We start from the raw sequence: 28000 nt of genomic DNA on the forward strand, positions 1-28000 counted from the left end.
GCGTAGAGGCGGTCCGGCTGCTTCAGTTTCTGTAATCGCTTTTTTCTGCTACCTTCAGTTAAATAGCGACGAGACGAGAACGAGCGGACGGCCCGACTCTGACTACACGGTATCATCCAGGAAAAGAGAACCGGGACTCCACATCGACGGCCGCTCGGCAGGTAAATACCCTCGCGTGTCCGTCAGAGCCCTTCGCCCGTGCGTGAAAAGTCGCTAAATGTCCCGAGAAAGTGCTTGTGTGTGCGGGGATGTGCGGGACGAGCCTTCTCCTTTGTGCCGAGCCAGTTGCTCATCGTGGTCATCACGGGGGAATCGTTGCACGGTTTTCCCCCTCACGCTTTTCCCAGGCGTTTGGAGGATATCGTGGTTGAAGCTCGACGGGCGCGTTTGATCCGCATATTTTGTGCGGGATTGCGAAGCGCTCGCGGCCTCCCGCATGAATAGACGCTCGTGCATAACGCGCATCGCGCACGCAGCTGCTGCAGCGGCAGGGTTTCTGCGAAAACAGCGCAATCTGACAGCCAGGTGCTTCAATCATTCCCTACAGTGCCCTTCACAGTCTAGTATACACTAGATACATACTGACAGGGAGTTAAAAATGGGGAAAACCCTTGATCTTGTGGTGACACCCTTTTGGGCTGTTGTGCACATTTATTATATTGTGGTAAAAATTTTGTGGACCTAAAATAGTACATACCCTTATTATGTGCTATTGTGGATATCAGTGTATATATATATATATATATATATATATATATATATATATATATATATATATATATATATATATATATATAATACGCATAATATATATATACGGTGCACATAGGGATTAAAAAATACACTCCTGAAGAGATATTATTTATTTTAAAAAAATTATGTTTATATATATATATATATATATATATATATATATATATATATATATATATATATATATATATATATATATATACACACTGCAGTTCAAAAGTTTGAGATCAGTAAGATTTTTTGTGTTTTTAAAAAGTATCTTCTGCTCATCAAGGTTGCATTTATTTGATTAAAATACAGAATAACATCAGTTATATTGTTAAATAGTATAACCATTTACAATAATGTTTTTCTATTTTAATGTACCTTAAAATTGTGGGGAAGTCGTGGCCTAATGGTTAGAGGGTTGGACTCCTTAGGTGCCCTTGAGCAAGGCATCGAACCCCCAACTGCTCCCCGGGCGCCGCAGCATAAATAGCTGCCCACTGCTCCGGGTGTGTGCTCACAGTGTGTGTGTGTGTTCACTGCTCTGTGTGTGTGCATTTCGGATGGGTTAAATGCAGAGCACAAATTCTGAGTATGGGTCACCATACTTGGCTGAATGTCACTTCACTTTCACTTTCAAATATAATTTATTCCTGTGCAAAGCTGAATTTTCATCAGCATCATTACTCCAGTCTTCAGTGTTCAGAAATCATTCTGATATGCTGATTTATTACTGTTTTACTGCTTAATATTTTTTGGAACCTGTTATACGTTTTTTTTTTTTTTTTTCAGGAATCTTTGATGCATGAACAGTAAAAAAGAACAGCATATATTCTAAATATAAATCTTTTGTAACAATATACACAACCGTTCAAAATTTTGCAGTCCGTATTTTTTTTTTTTTTTTTTTAAGAAATGAATGATTTCAGTCAGCAAGGATGTGTTAGAATATATTTAAATATAATAAAATAAATGCTGTTCTTTTAAACTCTTTGAAACTATTCATCAAAACAGTGAAGCAGCAAAACTATTTCCAACACTGATAATAAATCAGCATATTAGGATGATTTCTGAAGATCATGTGACACTGAAGACAGGAGGAATGATGCTGGAAATACAGCTGTGCATCACAGGAATCTTTTGAACAGCAGTGTGTGTGTGCATATATACCGTATTTATATGCATATATATATACACACATACACACACATATATTATGTCAAATTTTAACCTTTTTTAAAAAATACCTTTTACATTTGGGTTCAGAATTGTTCTTATTCTACCTCACCGTGTGTATATTGAAGGACTGAATTGCTTTTCTTGTTCAATGGTCAGGTTTGTGCAGGCCGTGAGAGCTTTAGCCTTTTAATTTCCGTCCAGATCTTAAGCATTAAGATACATTACCTCTGAATGAGTGAACAAGGGACTAAAGGTCGCTAAACAGAACCTGAGACTCACACATTGATGTGATTTATCATTGACTGGAACGAAGCGTGCTCTGTTTGAAGGGAAATAACTCAAGCAGGACCCTTAACCAGCAGTATTGTGTCTAAAAAATAAAAAATAAAACCCAAGCACACTGACTGTATTTGGAGCCATTAACTCTCTGGCATGATTGCATGTGCGCTGCAGTTTAAATGTTTTATGTCTCATTTCCCACATTATCACAAAATGATTTGACCCGTAAAATCCACTCTCAGAAGTGTTAATACCTTCCTGTTGGTGTATCTGTGATCATTTATGACTTGGAGCTGAAAAGGAGGTGACCTAATGTGAACACCCGGCTCGGTAACTTTGAAGTGGAGTCTCTATTCTCAGTATGTGTGGGTTTTCTCTCCACTTCATGCATCTTTTATCTTTATTTAAATGCTGAGCAGAGAGCACAGTTTCCATAGGTATTTATTAGCTGGACTCGTGTGGCTTTTAAAGCCCTTGATCAGAGGGTTTCTTCACTCTTGCATCTCCTGATAACAGCAGAAAGAATTTCTGCTCATCGTTTGAGAAGAGCAGCATCGCCCGTGCAGATCAGATAAACATCCAAATCATGTTTTGACGGTGATCAAACGTCTGGGAGAAATTTCTAGGGTATCATTTCATTTCTCTCTACTTCCTGTGAACGTACAGGAAATGCCTGCTTTAAATTCCATGATTTAATCCATTGAGAAATGACTGTAGTGTGATGCATATCAGAATGAACGTTATATTTACATATAGAAGTTATTGGAATAATGTGCAAAATAAGACCAGAAACATGCATTAAAGTAAACGGGGTCGTTTTTTATTTCTTGTTGACTTTAAATAATAAACCTGTATTATGAAACCGTATAAGAATGAAAATAATTTTCTAAACAATTTTTTGTTAATCGTTGCATTGAAATTAAATCTATTACATAGATAAATTGACTAATTCTTTAAGCAATTCTGTTTTGTGGGATTCTAGGTTATATCGTATATGCATATGGAAATCACATGAGGTTATGCTCAGTGAAACTAGGTGTTATAAGCTCCATATATGGCCATTTTTGGGGAAGACGGGTGGGAATGTACATATGCATGGTTGAAATTATGTGCACATGCAAAATCTTCCTTTCATGTGTACAAATTTTAAGGATAAAATCTACACACTTTTATATAAGATGCCCAAGAAATGTGCATTACCATTACTGGTTTAACAAATGCATGCACATACTTTTAGGTCGTAATCTTTAGGTCGAAAAGTTTTATACTCGAGGCCTCGGTTTTAGTCTAACGTTGAGGAAAATGACAAATGATTGGCCTTGAAGCAAGAACAAAGATTTATCTGTAAATCGTGTGTAAAACTCTTATTGTGTAAATGGTTGCACTGAAATGAATGTGACGTGTTTTTATGGTTGATTTGCAAATAAATTCCGTGTTTTTGTTCATCCTTTTGAAAATGTGTGTTTGTGGGATTAATTTCAGAATGAGATGCTGTTGCATGCAGCCATAGAAATGCTGTTTATTAATTACAGCTGAGTGTTTAGACTGATAATTAGTATTGTACATTAAAACACAAAAAAACTATTGTAAAGAGTTAATCCTATTCCTCTGCTTTCTATTTCAGTTGGGATCACTGTTTATTCGTCTTAATTCAGCGCTGCTATTGACTTCATACCCCAGTGACTTCACCCGACAGTCTGCTAATGTAATCGTGTGTGAATCCTGTTGTTTTCCAGGGCCAAGATGTCTAGTGAGGTGCAGAGACCAGATGACAGCCCCAGCACAAGCGGAGGGAGTTCAGACATCGAGCAGCGGGAGACAGCACCTCCTCAGCAGGAGCGGGATCTGGTGGCGCCCAAGAAGAAGGAGACCAAGATCTCCAGTAAAACCGCTGCCAAACTCTCCACCAGCGCCAAGAGGTAACGCTCCGGCGCTTTGCTTTTCAACAAATCTGCTTCAGCGGTGCAAAAATGGGACATTATGGGAAATATATTAACACTAATGTCTTCTTGAAGTTTGCATTGGTTCTGTTACTGTATAAGGCACATGACTTGACATTAAGTAGTAACCCAGCAGCGCCAAAAGTGTTTATCATATAAACGGATTGAAAGTCCAAGCATGAATCAGTATTGAATGTAGTCTTGTTTTGTTCATGGTTTTGGTCCAATAATGCATGAATGTAAATGTCTAGGCATCGCTATAATTTGGCTGATTTCTACCATTTGAAAATGTACTCGCCCTTAACTAGTCAAAGAAGCTGGCAAGGCATTAAAACACCAAACAACCTTATTAGAAAAGACCCACAGCCCATCAGTTGAGATGCAGTGTATAATAAGCAAATGCAGATGTGTATAATAAAAGCAACATAACGTTTGGATGCTTTAACACCAGAAGGATCTGTGTTATCGCTGTGAAGGACGTATGAACAATGAACATGGAGTAAGCTGAAGTTCGCTTCACTGCATTTCTGTTGTTCTCTAAATGCCGTCCCACATTCGGCCTTGTAGGCAACGCTGTAGATTCTCTGAAGGCCTGACTGCAGTACGATGGCATTATGCAATCAGTTGAGCCTGGGACGCTGTGCTTTTTATAACAGTGACTGCAGCATCCTGTTCCGTCTGCTTTGGAGTTCATATCAAGATCCAAACAGGCCGGTTTGGACTGTGGATGGTTTTTGTCTGTGCTTGATGTTTCACAATGAGAAAAGCCTAAGGGTTTGGACGGCAACACCAAAAATGTTTGCTCAAGAAAGAGAGGCCTCCAAATGAAAACAGTTAGCTTGTGCATTTTCACTAGCTATGGGAAATCGGCACAGTAACCGTAAACCCAAAAATAAGAGTTATTCACTCACCCACATGCCGAGTCTTCATGCAACTGTGGATGCCAACCATTAACTCCGAGGAAGAAAGAATGAACCATGTTAAAAACTTCAGTTGTCACGCCGTAAAATCAGATTTCATCCAGAACTATAAATCTTATACTATTACAAAAAATTAAATATAATAATTAATATTATTATAAAAACATAAAAAATATAATTTATTATTTTTAATAGTATTTTTAATATGATGACGATAATACAATTAAAAATAAATAAATTTTTAAAAATAATTTGTAAAAAATATAAAGTTTATATGTAACTAATATTATTATTAAAATGATTATTATTATGAAAACAATTATTATATAATTTGCTGTTTTCAATAAATTATATATCATATATAATTTGTATTTAACATTATTGTTATTAGTATTATTATATAAAATATATTCATATTTATAACATTGCATTTATCTTCTGCACAGCTTACTCTTATTGTTGCTTTTCAGTGGTTATAGTGTGGCTGAAGCACCCACAAATAGCAACCCACTACTCAAGGTTGATGTTTTGATGATGTATGGTTTCCTGTTGTAGCTGATTGTCGAAGGAAACGGGCATGATGCTTGCAGTTACTGTGTGTGTGTGAGTCACTTTTCTTGGAAATGAAGCACTTGATTTCACACGCCTTCGTTTGCTCTGACCTCTGAGATAACAACAGGTATCGCTCGCATATGGAGTGAAAACCGTCTCATGCCTTCGACAATCCACACACGAGCACAGCAATCCAGACATGCTCCATTCATAAAGGCCTGCATTCATATAAACATTAAAGTCTTTGCTCAAAGTACAATCCACAAATGTTTGTAATTACATGCATAAAATCAGTGTCTGTTATTTCAGACAATATTTGGCCGAGATACAACTATTTGAAAATCTGGAATCTGAGGGTGCAAAAAAATCAATATACTGAGAAAATCACCTTTAAAGTTGTCCAGATGAAGTTCTTAGCAATGCATATTACTAATAAAAAAATAGCTTTTGATATATTTATCAGTATGTAAGGACCATGTCTTTACTTAATATCCTAATGATTTTTGGCATAAAAGAAAATCAATGATTTTGACGCATACAGTGTTTTTTGGCCTATTGCTAAAATACACCCTAGAGTGGTTTTGTGCTTCAGGGTCACAAGTGTGTATATATAGTGAAAGTTTAAATAGTCAAGTCCACTGTCTGGGAAATTCTATATAATACAGCCCTTAATGGGAGATTCAGCTCGAAGGCCTGGAAGCGCCCTCTTGAGGAAGACGCTATATTGCACGTTTTATCATTTTTTCGCTTCAGAGGTGTATAGATCGATCGGCTTGTTTGTATTTGTGAATTAGTCTCGAAAGTATCCATGCATACACGTGTTTGGGTCTTTTGTAAGAGGCTGCTTTCCCTCCAAACTCGCAGAAGATGCCAGGGACGTGAAGTGGGGTGACGGATTAATGGACGTTTTGAAAATGGTGAAATCTATTAGATCACGTACTGCATTTGAATAGCTGCATTTAAAAACATACAAGGTATTGCGTTGCTCGATTTGACGATTATGAAGAAACACGGCTTGTCTGTCCCTGATTGGTGTTTGCCATTTCTTTTTCTTTTTTTTTTTTTTTAAATAGTAACAATGATTTTTTTTATCTTTATGCAATTATGCTTATGATTGTTAATTCTGTGGAATAATTTTCTTTAAAAATATTGATATTTTGTTTTGCATTTAAAAAATTATTATGCAATAAATTCAATTTCAGCCAGAAAAACTAATGCATTTTTGCAGTTACAAAATCTTTAATATATATTCTATATTATTATTGCAACATTATTGAATGCAATTATTGTTGTTGTTTATTTATTATTATTTATAATAATAATAAATACTATTACTACTACTCATCATCATCATCTTCATTTCTAAGTTGTTTTGCATAAAAGCATCTGCTAAATGAATGCATGTAAATTATTATAAAAGAAAATTTGTATATTTTTAAAATAAATTGATATAATAACAATAATAATAATACTTTTATTTAAAGGCGCCTTTCAATACACCCAAGGTCACCTCACAAGTAAGCAAGGATAAAAGATAAAAATACAAATCACTACTCAAGACAAAAGCACACAGCAACCACTCAGCATAGATAAAGTGCTGTAAAGACCTAAAACATATTATAAAAAAGCCTAAATAAATAGAGATGTCTGTGCAATCTATGTGAAATGATCTGATCATCATCAGTCTGTCTGGAATAGCATGAAGAAGCAGATGAAACTGAGACAGATTCAATACAGAAGAACTGTAGCTGTGTCTCCAATACACTTCAAGAAACCTGTAAAGCTACAGCACTGTGCAAAGGCACTTGTGTAAAAATGCTCTAAAGTGAGGATGCCGTCAAACTGTTTTAAGCATTCAGGCTTATTTAGCATCTGCATGTACATCGCCTTGTTGAATAAATGAATGCTTTCTTGTGTTGCAGGATTCAGAAGGAGCTTGCAGAAATCACACTTGACCCTCCACCGAACTGCAGGTAAGTGACTGCTATTTGTAAATGTGCTGCTCTTTGTGCTGGCCTCTGATGGAGAGAGAGAGAGAGAGAGATAATGGCCGAGAGAGGATAATGGTTATTGTGTGTTGATGAGTCTGTCAGGCGGGCGAGTGAGAAGATGGGGCTCCCCGGGGGCGCGGAGGAAAACCAGACCTTAACAAAACATATAACTGGAACTGACATTGTCATTGGTTTGCCCTCATGTTTGCATCTGGAGAATAATTACCCACTAGCCCCAGCGTTTAGAGACTGCATTTCAGAGCGCTTCTGAACAGTGTCACGTGAGCCAGATGGGGAAACATGTTTGGATTGCGCCGATCTGTTTGGATTAAGATCTCGTCAGGGGTTTGTGGGCATTGCAATGCGGTTTCTAAGGGGTTCTGAGTGGTTTATTAATAATACAATTTAATGAAATCAGATAATTACTGTTGTTGTCATTAATTTTATTATTATAATATTATTATATTATTTTTTTTAAGCAAATACTTTTTGTGGGTTCGATTCCCAGGGAACATACAGTGCATGCAAACTTAAAAAAAAATGTTTTGCCAGTATATAAGTCACTTTGGATAAAAGCGTATGCTGTTATTTATAATAATATATTTATTATAAAATGAAGAAAATATATATGTATATATTTCAAATTATTTACCTATGTGTTGTTATTTTTATTAATTAATTTATTTATTTTAAATTTTTACATTTATATGTATCCCAAACCAATTTTCTAAGCTGATTTGCTGCTGCATTTACATAAAGACATTTACAGTGCATCCATGGGCAGTGTCATACATTTATTTATCCCCTGAACAAATGTACATAAAATTTAAATACAATTTATTTAAATCAGATTATATTAATTGTTTATAATAATAACTTTTTAAAATAATAATACTTTAAGATAATAATAATAAAAAAATGTTTACAATTTTATTTATTTGCATTTATTAAAATCTTTTCTGGATTTTTTTTAATAATTTTTTTTATATATTCAAAAACATGGAGCAAAAAATATATCTCAATATATTTTGCTATATCTTGATATACGATATATATCTCTATCTTTACAGGAAAAATAACCCCCCAAAAACTACTGCAAAAACATATATTTTGTTGTTGTCTAATTCTGTATTTAAGCATGTGTTATTATTTAAATGCATTAAAAAACTGTATTTTTTTTTCCCTCTGAAATTTTGTGTATTATTTACATTTTTCTGGTTATTAGATGAAGGCATAAAACATTAATTTAATTCATCTTTTAATTATCAAAAATTAAGCAAACTTTATTTTTTGGTAAACAAAGGGGATTTACTATTAAAAATAAAATGTTGTATGATTATTGCTTAAATTATGTTAGTTTCGTTTTAATAGTTGTAGTAGTGGGCTATGTTCATTCTGCTGAACAATAGTAATATATTTCTGGCAAATACTTTTATTTTGACATGTTTACCTTTACAGTTCTGTGTATGTGATACTACAGTTCTATGATGTGATATGACGCTAGTTTTACTCAAATCAAACGGTCAAATGCGGTCAAACGGTGGCATAAATTAATTTACAGTCTCATGACTTCTTGCAATTTACACACTATCTGTAGGCTGCTGCAGGTAGATTTATTTTCCATGGATTTCTTTTATCACCTTGCATCTGTAATAGCACATCATTCATGTGTGGAGCACAAACGGTGTGTGTTTCACTCCAAAGTGCCACTGTTTCTGTTTAGATTAAGAGCTGGATTTGCTGGATAAAGATAATATCAGTTATTTCAGAATAAATAGATGTCTGTAAGTAACTGGAGATCATATTCGCCGTCTTCACAATTATAGCTCGGAGCAAACGAGCTGAAATCTGCACGTTTAGGAATTATCATGACCGTGAGGGATGCTCTTACAGTTCATTTCTTATATTGTGGTTTCTTTGTCACCCTGTAACTTCATTCATACCTTAGAAATGTGTCCCTTCTGCCAGACGAATGACACACCAGATGCCAGTGTAATAATAAATCAGGTTTACTTTGTAAGCTGTTGGCTAGATACGAGCGAGAATTGAGCGCCGCTGTTTTTGTGAGAGTGCCTTCCATTCAACTCTTCCCCGTATCAATGAGAGTGTCTCCAAATTGATATTGAGTTTATCCCGGCTGCGGAAGAAAGCTGGAGGTGTTCTTTGGATATTTGTGCACAGGTTTTTGTGCCTGTGAGCTGAACCGACGGTAATAGGATTTCGTCAACAAAGAGAACAACAGGCAACATTCGAGACTAAATGCTGAGGTCTAGGAATAAATACTGTAACACATTTTCTCTACAAATATTGTATTTTATCTTTTCATGTGACACCACTGAAGAAATGACACTTTGCTACAATGTAAACTAGTGAGTGTACAGCTTGTATAACGGTGTAAATTTACTGTCCCCTCAAAATAACTCAACACACAGCCATCAATGTCTAAACCGCTGGCCACAAAAGTGAGCACACAAGTGAAAATGTCCAAATTGGGTCCAGTTAGCCATTTTCTCTCCCCGGTGTCATGTGACTCGTTAGTGTTACAAGGTCTCAGGTGTGAATGGGGAGCAGGTGTGTTAAATTTGGTGTTATCACTCACTCTCTCATACTGCTCACTGGAAGTTCAATGCTCAGACCATACACAGCACACTGCATTAAATTGGTCTGCATGGCTGTCATCCAAGAAGGAAGCCTCTTCTAATGATGATGCAAAAGAAAACCCTCGAACAGTTTGCTGAAGACAAGCATCTCTTCAGAGACTGGGCCGCAGGGAAGTATTCCAACATTATAACGACCCCAAACACACCTGCAAGGTGACCACTGCCTTTCTAAAGAAGCTGAGGGTAAAGGAGGTGGACTGACCAAGCATGTATCCAAACCTAAACGCTATTGAGCATCTGTGTGGCATCCTCAAACAGAAGGTGAAGCAAGTAGAAGAGGACTCCACTGACAACCTGTGAAGCTCTGCTGAACTCCATGTGCTGGAAAATAATGGTGGCCACACAAAATATTGACACTTTGGGCACAGTTTGGACATTTTCATTTTTGTGGCCAGCGGTTTAGACATTGATGGCTGTGTGTTGAGTTATTTTGAGGGGACCGCAAATTTACACTCACTACTTTACATTGTAGCAAAGTGTCATTTCTTCAGTGTTGTCACATGAAAAAATAAAATACAATATTTACAAAAATGTGAGGGGTGTACTCAATGTGTGTATGTGTGTATAAATATATAAATGTAATTTATCTTTTATTTCTTAATTTATTTAAAGCTGCAGTAGGTAACTTTTGTAAAAAATATATTTTTGACATATTTGTTAAACCTGTCATTATGTCCTGACAGTAGAATATGAGACAGATAATCTGTGAAAAAAATCAAGCTCCTCTGGCTCCTCCCAGTGTCCTGTTGCCATTTGCAGAAACTCCATCGCTCCAGGTAAGAAACAACCAATCAGAGCTGCGGTCCGTAACTTTGTTTGTGTTCAAAATGTAGAAAAATGTATATATTAAGTGAGTACACCATGAATCCATTTTCCAAACCGTGTTTTTGGCTTGTCCTGAATCACTAGGGTGCACCTATAATAAGTGTTTATATTCGGACTATTTTAGATTGCTTCGGGGGTACCGCGGCGGAGTAACCCAGTACCTTTGTGATTCTTCATAGACATAAACAGAGAGAAGTAGATCCGGCTACGATGTTCTTCCGCAAGATGCAAGCAGTTCTGTTTATTAACCGCTAGAGTGTCAAAAGATACCTACCGCAGCTTTAATTGACTGAAGGTCTTTTAAATTAATTATTTATATCAATTAAATTAATAATTTCTTAAATGTATTTCATATATGAATTCGGTGTAATATAAGAACATATTTAAAAAGATAATTTATTAATTAGCTACAATAAGATTGTGTCCATCTCTGTCTGGGCGGCTGCAGTCTGTGTTTTGTGTCGTTCTCTGTAAGACGCCTGCATCAGCAGCTGATCGGACTGTCATCTCTCGTCCCCCACGATGCTGCCGGCTAGTGATTAGCATTACGGTCCTGGGGGAAATCTGCACCAGTCATTTTTCACTTCCTGACCATTAGCTGCAGCGGGGAGGATATGCATATTCATGAGGGGGGAGGGGCATAGCGACCCCACGGGAAATGATCATGTGTGTTGAAGGCCTCCATCTCAGACCCGAAATAAAAGCTGTTACACAGAATTAAAATCAAAGAGAGGGAAAAGTTCATGTCGTTTCTACACACACAATATTGGTTCTCCTAATGGTCAGACAGAAGGCCCTCACTTTAGACTTAACTGGTTTAATTTTCTCCATTTAATTCTGTTACGAACTGCAATGATACGGTGTTTCCCGGGTTACTGCTGTAAACAAAGCAGAACTGCTTATGAACACTACTTTAATATGCATTGTTCAGACGCAAGATGTAAAGAAAATACCACGTACACTTTTCTAAAGACAGTCAGTTCCCCTCAGAGATGCATTTATATAAACTCCTACTCCAGTTGTATCACGATTTGTTTTGCATCTCAACCGTTCTGAATACATTTTCAACCAGCTCACTGTTAATCGTTATATACCTGACTTCAAATAAATAAATGTATCATTATTACCGTATTTTCTGGACTATAAGTCACACTTTTTTTCATAGTTTGGCTGGTCCTGCGACTTATAGTCAGGTGCGACTTATATATCAAAATTAATTTGACATGAACCGAGAGAAATGAACTAAGAGAACATATTACCGTTTCCAGCCACCAGAGGGCGCTCTATGCTGCTCAGTGCTGCTCAGTTCTCCTGTAGTCTACACTGAAGACATTGAGCGCCCTCTCGTGGCTGTAGACGGTAATGTTTTCTCTCGGTTCTTGGTTCTAAATAAATGCGACTTATAGTCCAGTGTGACTTATATATGTCTTTTTCCTCATCATGACCTATTTTTGGACTGATGCGACTTATACTCAGGTGCGTCTTATAGTCCGAAAAATACGGTATTATTATACATTTTAGCTGAAATGGTAAAATGTTTCCAAGACAATTTTAGTCTGGCCCTAATATAACACCAAAGAAACATTGGAATGTGTTTGTTTCAGTAAAGATCAGTGCCTGCAACATTAAGGTGCCTGTAGTAGTTGAAGAAACGCACAGATATGAATTAGTTATGAAGTGTTTTCAGACAGCTGCGCTCATGTTGGCAGGCCCTGGTGTGGAGTCGTTTTCAATACTGGACTCTTGAAGGCAGGAAACGTTTGGCATATCCTGCTGCGCTGCTCGCTGGGATCATGTCTGAACACGAGAACAAACAGGAAGGAGGGATTTGGCTCTGTGATCGTCAGTTCATGACACTTAACATATCACACTAGCTACCTGTTTGTTGAAGTGTTATCCAAGCGCTGTGTGTTCTGGATGTGTTTGCAGAGACACAGTTTAGCTGTTTATTTAACACACTGCAGTGTTTATCCCAGCACAAACTATCATCACTCCTTAAAGATCAAGTGTTTCTCTGACTGTTAAAATACCTTCTCCTGATTTATATATGCAACTATTATTCACGTGCAAAATACTAATGAAACCTTAATTATTTATTATGTGAAACTTGAAGGTGGTTGTTATGCCAGGTTTACAGTCCTGCTCAGGTTTAAACATTCATTGAAACATTGAAAGCTCTCTTGATTATGTCTGTTTGTGTGGTTGTGTGTGTGTGTGTGTGTGTTTTAGGTTTATGGTTTTTCTCAGATTTAAAGTATTCATTAAAATTTTCTTTATTTTTCTTTATATATGTATTCATTTAAAAAACATTCATTAATTTATTCTTATTAATTTCTTTGATTATATCATATTTATTATTTATTATTATTATAAATTTTATTTTATTTATATATTTTATTTCATTCATATTTTATTAATGTAAATTTTTGTTCATTCATCAATACTATTTACTTAATATTCTCTCATTTATATTTATTTAATTGATCATTTATGAAGGTTGTAATGTTGTGCTAGGTTTACTGTCTCGGGTTTAAACAATAATCTAAAGAGTTTTTCTTTGAAAGCTTATTTATTTATATCTAATTAATAATATTTATTTATCAATTGTTTATAATTAATTGATTGACGTCCTTGAATGTTTTAATGTTGTTGTTCTAGGTTTGCTGTTCCTCTCAGATTAAAAGCAATCCTCTAAATTATATTTTCCATGAAACAATTTGATTTATTTTGAATCATTCTGTTTATTAATTAATCTATTTGTATTAATTTATTTGATTGTATATCATATTTATATATAATTTTTATTTAACTATATTTTAATAATTAATAAAATCATTTATCGTTAATATTTACCCATTTATTTATTTATTGGTTTATTTATGAAAGTTGTTGCGGTGTGTTAGTTTCCACTCTCTCTCAGGTTTAAAGCATTCACTTTACCGTGAAGCAGTTTTATTTTATTTTTCTTGTCAAAGCAGAAGGATGATGAATTCCCTTCACTTTCATGATGCAAGTGTCCATTCTCACTCTCACTCATGCACAGTGTGCAAAGCCTGTTTATTATTATAATGATCTGTGATGCATTATTCATAGTCGGCCTAAGGCGAGCAAATGAGCCGACTGTTTGGCTGCTTTCGGCGGAATTTGATTTCGATATGTAGCATAACTCCTAAATTCCCCAAGTTTTAATATTAACCCCCTGGCATTTCTAATAGATTTGCGTGGAAATCAGATTACATGAACAATCGAAGCGCTAAAAGGGTCTTATGGTACTTTTCTGAAACCGCATTCGGCAGCCAGGCAGAATAAACACGTTAAACTGACATGGAAAATTCTATTGTGTCATCTTGTAATAGGATATTCACTTGGGCCCTGATCGAGCAAATATTTGCCTCTCAAGCGCTCGATTCGGAACTAATTGCTTGCGTATTTGTGCACAAGATGAGCTATTGGACAGTGCCATTAAAAGAAGCCGTATCATCAGAGAGAGCACAGACAGCTGCCGCAGCCGTAATTTGGTAGCGGGGTATTTCACGGTCAGAGAAAGAGAAGATTGCTTCATTAAGTTCCTGTTCTGATAACCACCGCAGCACTGCATAATAGACCATATTAACTGAATGAATACACAATTACAGAAGAGCGCTGCACAGAAATGCTGAACTCAGGCAGATAATGTCTCTTTGGATAGAGATGGTGATTATATTAACATTTTACAGCAAATAGTCATTGAAAAAAAAGAAAATGTGGTCATATACATAAACTCATGTTGCTCTTGACTTTCTTTCTTCTGTTAAAGTAGGTAAATCAATAGAAATAGTGCATTTTATTTCAAGGTTTGTGTGAGGAATGGACTAGAGATGCACCAAATATTTGGCTGCTAGCTGTTTCTGTCTACATTTGTTTGGTGTGTTTTAGAAAACCGACCTAAAATATGAATAGAAATTGCATCGATTGATCCTGATATGGCAAAACAAATAAAGTAAAATAAATCAAATTAAGTAAAAATACAAACACAAATAAACAAATCAATCAAGTAAAATCGACCAAAACAAAAATAATCAGACAAAATAAATCATTAAAATCAATGAAGTAAAATAGAGTAAAAAATGAATAAATCAATAAATAAAAATTAAGTACAATAAATAATTCAAGGAAAAAAAATCAATAAATAAAAAAGTAAAATAAATCTATCAATGCAACTTTGAGCAGATTGGGTAACAGAAACTTGCATTGAAAAGCAGCTTGAGTATGAATATATCCAGGTTAAATCATTTGTAATGTAAACGGGTCAAAGACGAAAAAGTGTTTAAGCATAAAAAAAGTGTAATACTGCTTTAAACTGTTGTAGTCCACCCCCCCCCCCCCACCCCCCCAAAAAAAAAAAATCTGAAAGTTTTCTGTTTTATTTAATTTCAACTTTGTTTTTGTTTTCCTGAGCAAAAAATAAATATCATACATTTTCACCTGATTTACAGAAGACACCCAGTAAAATGTCATTCAACAATTCAACATGTAACAATCTTGTCATGCATATTTAAAACAATATTCAATTTATGACATATTAAAAGACTAATTACTTTCATCTCAAATACTAATGAGTTGTAATTTAACATTTTTAACATTTGACACTATCCTAGGTTTTGCCCATTTGTCAGTAAGAATTTTGTAATAATTTAAAACAAAAATAAAATTTAGTATTCTCCATTTTTCATTTAGATATTTTAATATATACACGTCAGAATACGCATGCTGTTAGAATTTTTGCATAAATATTGTGTCACACTGAATGACAATGTAACATTATTTCAACCAAATTTTGACATTTTATTCTCCAAAAACTTATTTGAAACCTTAAAAGTAGACATTTTACTTACATTTAATGTGCTTTCTATGGACACAAAATCACTTTTGTACAATTCTTTTGACGCGGACATCTTAATGTCTTTGACTCAAACACAGGCTGATGGAGAAATCTTGCAGGAAATATCTTGCATTTACAGTTGATGAGATGCAGTATTTTTGAGTCCCAGTCCTAATTTACTTTCATTATCTAGGATATTCCTCAAAACCTCGTTTTCCCGCAGGTTTGTGGTGAAATTAGAGCAAGTAATTTTTTTATAACGCTCTCTCAGGTGTGCACTAAACCGCATTGTCCATCTTTATCAACTAGCATCAACAAGAGTCATATTTAATAACCTTTTCATCTACTAAATTCTTCATTGATTAAACATGTCAGACCTGTTACATTAAAATCTGCTGGTTTTATAGTTGATTATGTCTGTGCCTGCAGCTTCTGTTTAATTCCGCTCTGACCTTCTGGCTGAATGTGTGTTTGCTAATTAGTTTTGCACACTGACAGATCGCGCAACCTTGCCTGCAGCCCACACATTAATAATCACACATTGTTTCACATTGCATTGCGTTTTATTTTTGCAGTAATTGGATGCTCAGTAAAGCAGAAGGTACAAAAGCAAATAAAGACTGACAATATGTTGCTTGCTGTCAGATTTGCTTTGTGATTGAGATTTGATGCAGCGCTTCACAAGTCATGGAAACACTTGGCTAAATGAATATAGTGTGTGCCATTGTAAAAGACTGTAAGTCTATCCCTCGCAGCATTGTTTTGATCCATGTACAATTCAGAATGCTGTCTAACCTGACTAAGGTCTATAATGTATTTGCCTGCAGAGAAAAAGAGAGAGAGCTCTGTCCTTAAGAGTAAACAATTGGTGTATACTGTTTTATTGAATACATTTTGGAGTCTTTAAGAGCCAAAAGAACAGAGAATTCAGATCGATTTCAATTTGGACAACATTAAATAATGGGTCTGTTTTGTAGTTGACACTGTATTATTTTATTTTTCAAAAATGACAATGGTCATCTCTGATGAAATTATGTAATTGCATAATTATACGATTATGTGGTATGTTTTTCTGCCATTTTAAAAGGAAACAATTTTCATAAACACTTCCATTTAATGTTTTTGAGTGATTTGTGCAACGAATCATTGATTAAGAGTTTGGAATTTATTCACAAACACTTTAACTGTTATTTCTGGGTAAAGTTCACTCCAAAATTGTCATCATTCACCATTGAAGAAACTATATTATAAATAAGATGATTTCTTTTACAACAGATGAAAATAAGACATTTTTGAACTCCAAACCTCGGCCTGAAAGTGGCTTATTTTCGTCTTTTGCCACAGAGTACGGTCATCCAGGGTTGGATGAAGGGAGAGTAAATGATGACAGGATTTGCATTTTTGGCTGAACTATCCTCTTAATGGGCAAATAATAAGCATCACATTGTGATGAAACCATCTTAAATCCATCCCCAGCCCTTCACTCGACCACGACGCAGAGCAGCTGTACTTGTTGAGTGTTTTAATGTTCTTCAGATGGATCTCTGATTCGTGTGAGTAACACTAGACCATTTGCAGTGAGTCAGAACATCAAACTTTGATGAGCTTTTAGTCGACTGCTTGTACAGTTAGTCATGAGGAGATGTGAGATGCAGCTTCAGGAATAAGTAGGTTGTGGTTTGAGGGTTTTCTCTCTCTGTGTGGGGGATGAGCGTTTGTTTGGGAAAAGTGCAGCGATGGTCTGTCGGCTCAGGTGAATGGGAGATCTTAGCAGATTCATTTTGGCAGTGGATGCGGTTGGCACTGTGACTGAGTTGGTTGTCAGCGATGGCAGTTGTCTTGTTTGTCAGGTGTGATTTTGCGATGGTTTGAGCAAGAATGAATGCTCATCTGCAGTTGCCCCAGAGTAGCTCTGCAGCAAATTATTATTGTGAAATAATCGATTATTAGAGTGATTAATCGACTAATCATTGATTATTTCACTGATTAATCAATAAGCATTGATTATTCAGCTTTTGCAAATCATTAAACATGTTCTATTTGAACTGATTGCACTATATTTTCAGTTTTTTTAAATATAAAATCATTTTCTAACTGTTTTTAAATTGATTGTTTTTAAATTGAAATTTTAATTAACATTTTAATAATTTTAAAAGTTTTAAAATTGCTTGTTTTATTTTAGTTATTTTTCTTCATGATTATTTTACTTTCTTTGATGTAAAGCACTTTGAATTACCATTGTGTACGAAATGTGCTATATAAATAAACTTGCCTTGCCTTCTATACATATTCATATGCAGGGGTCGAAATCTAACTTTTTTTTTTTTTAAATGGTCGAACTGGTGCTCCCAGCTTCAAGAAGTTCAAGAAGGTCAACCACAACAGTCATGCGTTCTAGCACAAATGCTCCCAAATATATTTTGGGGTCACACATATTACATTTTGGGAGCATATGCAGCCAAAACGGTTCAATTTCGAGCCCTGTTATAGAGGTACTTTATAGCAGTCAATTGCATAAAGTGCTATACAATAAACTTAACGTAACATAAATTTACTGGAGTGTTGAATTGCACATTGCTATGATCAGATGCTTTCTTAACTGCTGTTTTCCCACTTTTGTCATATTTGTTGTGTTTATTTTGTTTTTGAGAAGAAAGCATGCAGCACGTATTTGCACATTTACACGCTACTCTTCTCAACAGCATCGGGATGTTTGCTAACAGTAAAGCGCTGCCTGCATATATATCGAACTTCTTTTAACCCCTTAGCAAAGAACGACAAAAGAACTTGGCCTTTAGTATATCGGGGCTTTAACACAATTTTTTTTGTTTGTTTGTAGTTTTGTGCAACTTTCCTCCACTTTAATGGTTCGGCTGCATTTGCTCTCTCATAAGCGTGTCTTCTTCTATTGGATTGTATGCAGGAAAATGTAGACTAATCATTTCAGCCCTACCCCTGAGCACACATCTAAGATGTTCCCTTATAGGACATATACAATATAATAAACGCATAGACACACAAATGTACTTTTATAAAAGGGAAAACCTTTCCTAACAAGCTGTAACCATCAAAAATGTTGAGCACTAAAATACTGCTGCTTACTTGGTCTTTAAAAAACATTAGGCATCTAACCTTTTAATAACACTGTGAGCAGGTGGTTGTTGTGCTTTTATAATGTTAATGACTTTATAAAATGTAACTGCATTTCCCACTAGGCCACTGGGACTCTCTTTGAGCAATGAGACATCATCTGTTATTTCTGTTTCTGTGAGTTGACCTTTACTCATTTGCATTGGTGTATTTAGCAAATAGTTAATTTTGTTAGTCAGCTTTTATTTTTTATATATATATTTTATATAGCCTATTGCTATTTGTGCAGCCGGGGTTGCATCACATGTGAGTGTTATCAGAGTGTTTAAAAAGGAATTCAATGCATGTTTTTGTTTTGTTTTTTTCCAGATAAGCGCTAAGGATTCATGTAGTGCTGAACCAGTGCGTTTTTTATTTCCCCCCAAGTCTAATGAGTTTCAGTAGGAAGCTGAAAGCTCAATAACAAGGTCGGTTAACTGCGGTGTTTAAACCCATTCACCGTGGCCAGTGGTGCTGATGGAGGAGGGGGTTGGTTGTTGCCGGGCAACCCCCAGCATTGGCATGTACCCTGAAGTCTTTGTCCTGTGACTTTTTAGTGCGAATATTATCGTTCGTGGCTTAGTGATTTAAACAAACCCTTTAACCGAAGTATTAAACTTCTGTGCACACTTTGGCTTTTTGGTCAGAGATTTTAGTTACAAAGCAACCACCCAGAATCACAGAGCAAATGCAACATATTGCAGTCTGAACACCTCAGCAGTGCTGACACTTTCTGATTTATGGCTGGAACTACAGCCAACACTTGCAGTGAAAAATACTCGCATGTTGAAAAGCATGACTTATTTTACAGAGGCATTTTTCACATTGTACTTAAAGCATATATATTGTTTCGGATTTTGTTTTTTTATTAAATTGTTTTTACTGTACAAAAACATAATTTTTGGTGGTATGCATCAAATAAAATTTACACATTTTAATTTAAATGCAAGTAAAGTGCCTGCTTTGATGTTTAAAATACTTTTTGAGAAATAAATACATATATTTATGTAAAAATGAAACTAAATGCTTATTTTAATTATATAACAGAATAAGTGATCATACAAAATTGTTATATTTTAAACTTGGTGACAAATGGGTAAAACCTAGTGGTTTGAACGATTGGGGCAAACATCGGTAAAGATTAAAAATCACAATTAATTTGTTGTTGGGATCTGCACTGTATTCCTTAAATAGAATATTTTATTGATTGTTGTTCTAAATAAGCCTGATATATACGAAAATATGTTAAATAAAGTATTGAAATAATTATAGATACATTTACATCCACTCCCATTATAAAGCATGGATTAACCTGGACATGATTTAATATAACTCTTATTGTATTTGTCTAAAAGAAGAATGTCATATAGACCTAGGATGGCTTGAGGGTTAGTAAATCATGGGGTAATTTAAATTTCGGAGTGAACTATCCCTTTAACCTCTTGTCTGTAAGCAGACGTCAGTGTCCTGAATCAGACCGATGACTCTGGTGTCATCTGCAAACTTCAGGAGTTTGACAGAGGGGTCAGTAGAGGTGCAGATACTGTGTAGAGGGAGAATAGCAGCGGGGACAGCACACACCCCTGAGGGGCACCAGTGCTGATGGTGCGGCTGTTGAATGTGAGTTTCCCTGTCTGTCAGGAAGCTAGTGATCCTCTGACAGATGGAAGTGGGTACAGAGAGCTGGGTGAGTTTAATCAGGAGGGTATCTGGGATGATGGTGTTAAAAGCAGAGCTGTAGTTCACAAACAGGATCCTAACCAGCACAACCACACTGTCTGTTGAATGACACCGGTCATCTTACAGATGTTTTCTTCCCAGATCGTTTTTCACATAGTAATTAGAGCGTATTGTTTCCATTTCGTTCCTTCTGCCGGTGAAACTTTGATCGCATCTGATGTTACTTGTTGCTCCAGGCCAAAATGAAAATGTGGAATGAAATTCCTGACCGCTTGAGATTTGAAATTAAAATCTTCCTAATATCATTCCTGAATATCATTTCAACATCACGCCTCTCACATTATTATATACAAAACAATTTCTGCAATTTTAAGCTTCTCCTCCCTTTATTGTTACCCATGCAGGAAACCAGCATTCACTAGAAAAGTGGAATGTGTGTAATTAGTGGTGTTTGCCAAGGCAAGCGTCAGTGTTATTATTATTACTCATACTTGCAGTTAGTGATTTGTTTGGATTATTTAAACGGGGTATTAAGCTTCATTGTGTGCGTCATCCTGCAGTGTCTGAGCAGCAGACATGAATAATTCCTCAAATCATTGTTGAGGAAAGGTGTGCTGTTAATGATCAGATGTGTCATTTCCACCTGAAGGGCGTTAAAACGGACATACTGATTTATTTATTTATTTTTATGAAAAAAAGTGATTAAACAATAATTAAAAATAAATTGGATAATTTATCTTGATTAATCTAATAGTTGTTAGAAGCGTTTACGCCTAAGCAACTACATTAAACAAACTATAGCATATAGAAACAACCTAGTAACCCTCCAGAACAGCCTAGCATTGGCATATTCATTCATTATTTTTTTATCTAGAGCCAAACTTTCCTGTGTGCATTACTTCTCTGTTAAGACACTGAAATACCATTAAGTGTTGCAGATGACATGGCTATTTTAAAAACAGAAGCAGAAACAGTGAGCTGAAAAACAGATTGATATATTTGCTAAAAAGTTGCAGTAAAAAAAAAACTATGCTGAAAATATAGTGTGTGTGTGTGTGTGTGTGTGTGTGTGTGTGTGTATATATATATATATATATATATATATATATATATATATATATATATATATATATATATATATATATAAATAATTATTTTTGTTTGTTTGTTTGTTTTTTCGAAATTCTTATCAAAGATTATTGTCATTTGAGATTAATTTTTACATTTCAGGTATTGCATTTTCACCAATAAGTAGAAATCAGTGGAATGTGGATTCATACACATGGTTATTTCACCTCATCTAGTGTACTTATGTATTATAGGCTATTTAATATAAATTAATATCAAAGACTTAGACATGGACTCTGTCTACATTACGAAAACTTGCAAAATCAAACACAAAACATTTTCACAGTAAAATCATTTGAATAATTCCAAATGGCAACAATGTTTCTCTATTAAAACAACAGCTGTTTAGTAAGTGCATTTTATTCAGCGACCACAATCACAAACAATGTAGTCAAGATCTCTTGACAGAAAACAGACTGGCTAAATGCTACTCTCATTTATGCCGAACATCTCACATGGAGATTGCTAAACTTCATCTTACTTCTCTGTTTACAGATCATCTTTTGTGCTTCCACTTTGAAGAGTGAGCATTTGCGGTTGCCAGATTGCATAAAAATAAGCAAACCGTCCAGAAAACATATCCTTTTAATAGAGAAGCTAAGATTTGTGGATTTGAACGCTTGATACCTGGCAACCGCACTCATTAAAGATTGTGTAGTAGAGGTGTGTACAGCAGTCCGCGATAATAGTTTCTCTTATTTTCGTCGAGGAAAAAAAATGAATAAATAAACTTTGATGTAGTTTTTATTGTTTTAAATACAGTTTAGTCTCATCTTTTATCATCAATAATATCGCATATTGATATAGTCATAGTTATCGTTTATTGTCCTTATTGTCATCTCGTCTTCATTGTGGGAAAAAAAGCTTGTTAACAAACATTTTTCGTCAAACTTTTCATTAACAATATTAAAATTTCCCAGAACACCCCAGCAACCAATTAGCAGCAATTCACATTTCTCTTGACTATGTAAACATCTAGTTTACCATTAATCTTTTACAATGATTGCTGTATCCACAGTGCTTCATGATCTTTTGCTGGAACATACAGGGTCATGAATATGGATTGGTATTTGTAAAGAAATTCATTTGAACAAGATTTCCATCCCTTGTCCTGAACGTACATGCATTCCCTCTTGCCAATTGTTTATCAGCAAAAACACAGGACGGACTACACTCCACAACACTAGCACATATTCAAATGTGTCTGCTGCTGTTTATCAGAGCACAGATCTAAGGCTTGTTTATTATTATGGGCTGGATCTTCTCCCGGTCTGTTTGTTTGGCACAGATACAGCAGTCGAGCGAGTCGTAAATCTTCGATATGACACTTATCACGAGGGAATCCGGCAGATGTGGCAGCCCTTTGACAAACGAGCTCAAGATGTGCTCTAAAGTCCTCTGTTTTTCCTTTCCTCACCAGCTCAGCCGTCAGCATCATTTCAGCAGATTTGTTGACCTTTTTTTTTATGCATTAACTATGTCGCCATCTGATGGAGGAATAGGCATAAGTTTGAAAAAAAAACAAGACATTGTTTCTTAGATTTTTAAGTGTTTCTAAGTAATCTTCATGACATCAAAGTGGCATGTTTAAAGTGTCTTCTTTATAAGGATAACTCATTATTTTTGACTAATCCGAGCAATTGATTATAAAAGTTATCTCTACTTGGTTATGACCTCTACAACAATCTCTCTATGATTCTCCAGCATTTAATTTTTTTTTCCCTGAAGTGCACTAGTAATGTATGGTGTAGTTGGCGAGGTAGTTGGCGATTTTCTAAGCCTGTTAGCTTTCATAAATGGTCTTTGGAGAGAGAGTCCATCTGGTTTTGCATGATTTCGTCTCTTTTAGCATGAGCAGATGCTGATGTGTCTTCAATGTCTTGTTCGTTCTTAGTGTTTGACTCATAAATAAATGATGATTTATCTTCCCGGAATGGCTGGTCAGTGCCTGTTTAACTTCTCAAATCTCTTGTCTTTGTTCCACTAACAGCGCCGGCCCCAAAGGAGACAATATCTATGAATGGAGGTCAACTATTTTAGGACCACCCGGCTCTGTGTATGAAGGAGGGGTCTTTTTCCTGGACATTGCATTTACACCTGACTACCCATTTAAACCACCCAAGGTAAGAGCAAAGAAATATCCATGCTGCATAAATATGCTTCTAATTTAGGGGATGACTGATATGAGTTTTCAAGGATATCTAAAGAGCATTTTGCATTTTTGGGAAGTGTTGTGCAAACCTGTGCATCTTATCTGCAGTGAATAAATTGTATTGTATACATAGCATCACACAGCCTAATGGGTAAACGGGTAATGTGTACTGAACAATGGGGAAAAACTAAAATACAAATTTTACTTGGAGCAGATAAACTTGATTTGATTAAAATTCTACTTACTTCTTAGGGCTGTCAAAATGGCAGAAAATTTTGAATTTTGTACTTAAATATGATCCAAATTCAAATTATATTCAAAATTCAAATGCATAATTTCAGTTAAGGTGAAGAAAAGCTTTTGGCTTTTCTCCTGAGGCTACAAGATGGTGCATCGAGCAAAAAATTACTACTACATGTTTACTCAAAGCATAAGATAACATGACTATCTATAGGAAAAAAGTGCATAATGTTTAAAATAATGTTTATGAATCAATTATAATTAATTAAGTTGCTTTAAAAACTATAAACAGAACTGCATCATGTATGTATACAAAGGGTGGAAAGCCAATCACACCAAGCACATCCTTCATTTAATAACATGATATGCAATGGGATGGGGGAAAAACACAGCCATAAAGGTAAACTTTACATAACTTTCTAAACATGCGGCTCCTTTGTGCAAGATGCGAGTGCAACGGTGATAGAACATATATCTCACACATTTTCTAGTGTGACATCTGTGTGAACAGCTTGGTTTCAGTTTTGATGTAAACAAGATCTTCTCTGCATTGATGTTCTCTTTTCCACAATATTTTTAATGAACAATGCAGCAGCGGCGATGCAGCATCTAGTGGCATTCAACTGGAAAGGCTAACAAAACATTATAATGCAACAACACTTACACCGTCATCGCATCTCGTGCTCCACTGATAAGACTCCCTCAACGCACACCTAAAACGGGTTTGCATTCAACGAATATTTGATTTTTTTTTTTTTTTTTTTTTTTTTTTTACAGCCCTATTGCTTCTTTAACAATTGCTACTCAATTTCCAATTATTTTCCTGAATCTGGTTCCCCAACTCAAGATCCCTGGGGTCCGTGTGTCTCTGTCATTGTCTTTCCAATTGGTCTCTGAACCCTAAGTAAAGCAGGATGTTCATTTCGAGACGTCCGGTCCTGTATGCATTTGTTCTCTGGGCTCTTGTGGGTTTGTAGGTGGACAGGGTAAAGGAAGTCGTTCTGGTGGCAATTAAACTGTCATGAATCTCAAGGCAAGGAATGTCAGGGTGCATTAAAGGTTTGCCCTGAAAGCCTCGGGCTCTTGCACAGATGTTTCGTACACCGAACAAGCTGAGACTGTTTTTTTTTTTTTTTAGTTCAGTTTCTAGTTCATAAAGTGGCAAGTTCCTGTGTATATGATGCTTTTGGTGTGGCATAACCTCAGATATTATCTACAGAAACTGATTCAGGCAGGAAATTTATGGTGTTGTTAGTTTGATTAAAAGGATTTGTTTTTAACAGAACAGTGGAACATATAAATAAAATTTGCCATTTGCATGGCCCAGTTTTTTATGGTTTTGTGGTTAGCATGCACACACTTAAATGTGACCCTGAACCATACAAGCGTTCCTCTGATGTACGGTTTGTTAGGATAGGATAATATTTGGCCGAGATGCAACTATTTGAAAATCTGGAATCTGAGGTTGCACAAAATTCAAAATAATGAAAATAATCATCTTTAAAGTTGTCCAAATGAAGATCTTAGCAATGCATATACCTAATGAATAAATAGTTTTTGATATATTTACGGTAGGATACATTTTTAATTTTGACTCATACAATGTTTAGTTTTTTTTTTTGGCTATTGCTACAAATATACCCCAGAGACTAGAGACTGCTTTTGTGCTCCAGGGTCACATTTATGGTGCACTAATGTCGCAAAACAAATTAAAGAAGGCAAAAAGAGCTCGATATCAATCGTGTCAGGCTCAGCCTTCCATTGAATGTCTTGTTCTTTCGCAGGTAACGTTTCGTACGAGGATCTATCACTGTAACATCAACAGTCAGGGTGTGATCTGTCTGGACATCCTGAAGGACAACTGGAGCCCGGCGCTCACCATCTCGAAGGTGCTGCTGTCCATCTGCTCTCTCCTCACAGACTGTAACCCAGGTGAGACTCACACACTCTTCTGATCACGTAACGACTTGAGGCATCATTCATGTCTAGCACAAGCAGTGCGGGACTTACAGTTTTACAGTTGCACTATAAAATATGATTATTATTATTAAACTTCATTATTATATTTTCCTTGTATCTAAAATTAATTATTTTACAGAAAAATATTACAATATGCCATGTTATATTTCTTATTTTTATTATTATTAATATTATTTGTTGTTGTTATTCAACTTTATTAGGATATTTTCTTAAATATTAAATGATTTATATTTCAGAAAAATATTACAAAATTGTATGTAACATATAATTTTTTTACTACTACTACATAAGATATTAAACAAAATAAGAAATATAACATAAATATTGTAATCGTACTGTAAAATGAAAAAATATTTATATTAAAAATAATTATAACAATAATATATTAATATAATTATCTAAAAATATAATGGTAATTGTTATTATTGTTACTACTAAATTAAAATGTAAATAATAATGCTAATTACAAAAATAAGAAATAATAATATTTGAGGAATTAATACTACTACTAATAATAATAATAATAATATAAGTGTATATAATGTTGTTGTAATATTATATTAAAAAAATGCTTATATAAAATTAATTAATTTAATGTATTTTTTAAATATTACTTTTTACAGTAAAATATTTTGTGTGGTTAATATTTGACATTTTGTTTAGTAGGACTACTGATAATATTATATTATTAAAATAACTTAAATATATTTTTTTTTTTTTACACAAAATATTATGTAATTTCTTCTTTTGTTTAGTACTACTACAACTAATAATAAGAATTATTATTATTATTATTATTATTATTATAGTTTTCCTCCAGCTGTGCAGCCCTAGTCAGGTCTCAGTAAATGAACCCTAAGCATGAGCAGTAGTTGAGCTGTAAGTGTCAGATGAAATGTGTCTTGTATCCGGTCGATTAACGTGCTGATGACGGCTCGTGTCCGCAGCGGATCCTCTGGTCGGGAGCATCGCCACACAGTACTTGACCAACAGAACAGAACATGACAGAATAGCTAAACAGTGGACGAAGAGATACGCCACATAAAGCCTGGCTCCCGTCCCGTCCCGTCCCGTCCTCGACTCAAACACACACTATACCCCCCTCAGCCCTGCTGTGCCTCTACCTCTCTCTCCCCGTCTGCTGAAGCACACTCACCAAGTGCAACAATAGATCTGGCCCTTCTTCCTTCCAACTTCCTGTAGACCTTTCTGTGAAGAAACTCTCCTTTGTTGACTTGAAAGCTTCTTTTTATACAAAGAGTAGATTGGGACTTTATTTTCCAATTATCTGAATGTTTGAATTCCCTTGGGAGAAAAGGAATACTATTGTTATTATTATTATTATTATTATTATTATTGTCCTTCAACTTAATGTATGCATATCCTTTCTTTTAAAGTGGCATCAGGAACAAATACAGCTTATATGAACTACTTTGAGTTTCTCATAACTGTATAATGTATTTCTTTAATTTCTCCTCTCTCTCCTTTTGTTAGAAGTCAGTAAGGTTTCCATGCATGTAACTGCAAACTCTGCCCTCTTGTTTTGTTTGTATGTATTTTTTAAACTCAATGTCATGGCGGCCATTGGACGATAGGCTTGCTTGTGAATAAAAATAAAAAAACAATATGAAAAGGACAAAAAAAATGATGTGTACATATTGCTACATGCTAGCTCTGGCCAGAATGGACTGTTGTGCACTTGCTTCATGAAAAACAGCATAAATAAACACTGTGGCTGAATTGTCA

At 35.2% G+C, this 28000-nt stretch overlaps 1 protein-coding gene across 1 annotated transcript; it reads left to right on the top strand.

Moving 5' to 3' along the window:
• Positions 1–28000, top strand: LOC113069465 (ubiquitin-conjugating enzyme E2 E2). Its single transcript, XM_026242556.1, has 6 exons — positions 1–161; positions 3933–4115; positions 7531–7581; positions 23873–24005; positions 26059–26206; positions 27202–28000. Exons 2-6 carry the CDS (start codon positions 3940–3942, stop codon positions 27297–27299), a joined length of 606 nt encoding a protein of 201 aa, XP_026098341.1. The 5' UTR covers positions 1–161; positions 3933–3939; the 3' UTR covers positions 27300–28000.

The sequence above is a fragment of the Carassius auratus genome, unplaced genomic scaffold (assembly GCF_003368295.1).
Source record: "Carassius auratus strain Wakin unplaced genomic scaffold, ASM336829v1 scaf_tig00001604, whole genome shotgun sequence".
Taxonomy (NCBI): Eukaryota; Metazoa; Chordata; class Actinopteri; order Cypriniformes; family Cyprinidae; genus Carassius; species Carassius auratus.